The sequence below is a fragment of the Myotis davidii genome, unplaced genomic scaffold (genome assembly GCF_000327345.1).
Source record: "Myotis davidii unplaced genomic scaffold, ASM32734v1 scaffold143, whole genome shotgun sequence".
Classification (NCBI taxonomy): Eukaryota; Metazoa; Chordata; class Mammalia; order Chiroptera; family Vespertilionidae; genus Myotis; species Myotis davidii.
The window spans coordinates 531475-534855 of NW_006294876.1; the positions used below are offsets into that span (position 1 = coordinate 531475).

At 41.5% G+C, this 3381-nt stretch overlaps 1 protein-coding gene across 4 annotated transcripts in view; it reads left to right on the top strand.

Annotated features, from left to right (window-relative positions):
- The window catches only part of CDH18 (cadherin 18), a 338421-nt gene that overhangs the window by 302644 nt on the left and 32396 nt on the right, over positions 1-3381 (top strand). For all 4 annotated transcript variants that reach the window (XM_015567640.1, XM_015567641.1, XM_006769443.2 and 1 more), the window contains one exon: positions 1607-1728. In XM_015567640.1, coding sequence (XP_015423126.1) covers positions 1607-1728 — 122 coding nt within the window. The remainder of the gene's footprint in view (positions 1-1606; positions 1729-3381) is intronic.

Consider the following 3381-nt stretch of genomic DNA (forward strand, 5'->3'; position numbering starts at 1 on the left):
GGTGGTCCCGCTGGGGTGCTTGGCCAGCCTAGGTGAGGGGCTGATGGCTGTTGGCAGGCTGGTCAAGCCCCCCCAGTGGGGACCCTCACCCCATGGAGGTTTGGCCAGCCTGGGTGAGGGACTGATGGCTGTTTTTAGGCTGGCTACACTCCCTTTAGGGTGGGAGGTCCCCACTTGGTTGCCTGGCCAGTCTGGTTGAGGGGCTGAGGGCCATTTTGAGGCTGACCAAACCCCTCCAGCAACGGAAACTCCCAGCCTCTCCTTTTTTTATTTTTATTTTTTATTCTGGGATTTATTTACCTTCTATAATTGAAAGTTTGTAGCCTAGGGTGGAGCTCAGAGCTGGCCAGGGTGGGGTGGGAAGCTTGGCTTCCTCCATCACTGGGGCAACCAAGCCTCCTGCTTGCTCCAGCTCCGTGGCTGTTGGCCGTCATCTTGGTTCAGTCAATTTGCATATAGTTGCTCTGATTGGCTGTTGGGCGTGGCTTAAGGTATACCGAAGGTAGAGTCAATTTGCATGTTTGCCTTTTATTATTGTAGATATTTTGTGTATAGTGTAATTGCTGCCCTTATAATGATAATGATGTAGATAACAAATTTTACTGTAACCATTTCTTTTTTAAAAATATTTTTATTGATTCAGAGAGGAAGGGAGAAAGAAACAGCAATGTTGAGAAAGAATCATTGACCAGCTGCTTCCTGCACGCTCCTTACTGGGGATCCAGCCTATAATTCTGGCATGTACCCTGACTGGGAATTGAACCATAGCCTCCAGGTTCATAGGTTGACACTCAACCACTGAGCAACACCAGCCAGGCTGCAAACATTTCTTGATCAATCTTACTTTCCCCACCAATCTGCAATAGCATCCTTACCATCTATTAAATGTCCATATGTAATGGATTTGTGGTTGGTTATTTTCTGTTTCTGTTTGTCTATATACTTTGACACTATCACATTGTCTTAAGTTCTAATTCTGTATCATAAGACTTGATAAATGGTAAAGCAAGTATGCATAATCTTTGTATTAACTATAATATTTTGTTATCTACCGGAGTTCTATGAGAATTCATGCTAAGTTCTATTTAAATTTCTCTTTATTTTCCCCAGGTGGAACTTGACATCACACACTGTGTATGTTCTCCCATAAGAAGGGAATGATTCTTTGTGTAAAGAACTTTCTATTTTCTCCAAGTTTATTTAGATTTGAAACCTTGAACTTTTTAAAGATCGTGTGACTTTTTTTTAACCAACTGCTGTGCTTTTCTTAGTTTAATGATGAAACTGATTGTTCATCCCTTAGGCTCTGACAGCATACAATGAAGTCTGACAACTTTCTCCCACTCCAGTTCTGAATAACATATAATTTCCTTGATATGACAGAAAATACCATTTTAGCATTCATGGCATGCCTTGGTGTTCATTTTTCATTTTCCTGTAAGTTAATGAGTTTAGCAAGGAGTGCCATCATAAAGTTGTCTTTTGCCAAAAGTCCTGCTGTAGCATATGGAGCTAGTGACAAGCTACACTATTAAGGAGATTTGTTTAAAACCAAACCTCTAAAGTGTGCATGGAAATACTAAATACATCCCTGTGTGTTTTGCAGACAATCCTGGCTTGCTCAGCCATGTCACAGTGGGTATTAGAGTTCTGGATGTCAATGACAATCCACCCGAACTTGCCAGGGAATATGATATTGTTGTCTGTGAAAATTCTAAGCCTGGCCAGGTAAGTTAATTGTTCTCTTCCTGTCATTTGAATGGAAAAAAAGAAAAAGCAGCTCTATTTCTATTATTCTTTTTTTTCATTTTATTGAATTTGTTCATTAATAAAACTATGCAGGTTTCAGGTGTAAAATTCTATAATGCATCATCTGTATATTGTATTGTGTGTTCAACACTCCAAGTCTCAAAATGCTATTTTTGTGCCCAGTGAAAATAATTTTACAAAGCTTTATTTTAAGTACCAGGTAGATTTTTTTTTTTTTGGAATCATAGGAAATAAAAATCCCAACTGTAATTCAAAAACTAACTCATCCAAGCATGCATTCATTATACCTATAAAATGATATTGAATGCTTTGTGTGTCGCCCCACAAAATTAGAAGGAAACCGTGAACTTTTCTGTGCTAATGAAGCTTTGAGACTAGATTGGAGGAATGCACTGGTTTATCCATTTTAGAGGGCCCAAGTGAGTGACACTGGTAACCATTGTGTGATACTGGTACAAAGAGATGATATGGTTTTAACAATGTGAAGAGTGTGTATGTATTAAGGAGGTGGGAGAGCAAAGGCAGGAGAGAAGAGCTGGAAAATAGGAAATGAGTCTGCGTGTATGTGGCACCTAGTTAAAAGAGATTGATAATTCTAAAGGAAGGCCAGGGTGGCTGATGCACATAAAACAAGTGGGGGACTTTGAAGGGGAAGTGCATTTATTTCTCTTCTCTTCTTGAGCGTCTCATCGTTTCCAGAAGTCAGATATGTGCTCAAAGCTTAGCTGGGTCTTTGCAAACCCAAAACCATAATCAAGGAATCAATCAGGGCTGTGCTTTTACCTGGAGCTTGGAGACCTCTTTCAAGCTTACAAGGTTGCTAGCTACATTGAGTCCCTTTCAGCTGCAGACCCGAGAACGTCAGGATTTTCCCAGTAAGGACACTTACTTCACCATACAAGTAAGGACTGCATTTCTGGTGAGACAATGCTAGCAAACAGCTTTATCTAGGGTAATGTAATCAGAAGATTGATGTATTGACGTTTTTGCCATATTGTATTGGTCAGCAGCAAGATAGTTTACACCACACTTAAAAGGAAGAGATTACATCGCCATGCATTGTGTAAGAATCACCTGAAAGTCTGTCTGTCATAGATGAATCTAGAGATGTAAAAATGGTATAGGTCCAATGGTATAAGTCCAATAGTTCTTTTTATTGTCATTGGTAAACCAGAATGAAGATATCATCCAAAATAACTTCAAATTGTTTAGAAGCTTCTGATAAAATTATAATCCTGAGAAATGTTGTCTTATCTATTCGTGTATGAGGAACAATCAATGGTGGCTTGCTAGAGTAATCATTGCTTATGTGTTTTAAGTACGCCCAGGAGGGGTATTTTATATATAAACTAGAGGCCTGGTGCACAAAAATTTGTGCACTCAGGGGGGAGGGGGGTTCCTCAGCCCGGCCTGTGCCCTCTAGCAGTCTGGGACCCCTCAGGAGATAACGACCTGCTGGCTTAGGCCTGCTCCCGGGTGGCAGAGGGCAGGCCCAATCCCTAGGTGCAGCCCCTGCTCGGGCTCAGAGCAGGGCCGATTGGGGAGTTGGGGCGCCGCCCCCTGTCATGCACAGAGCAGGGCGGATTGGGAGGTTGTGATGCCACCCTCAGT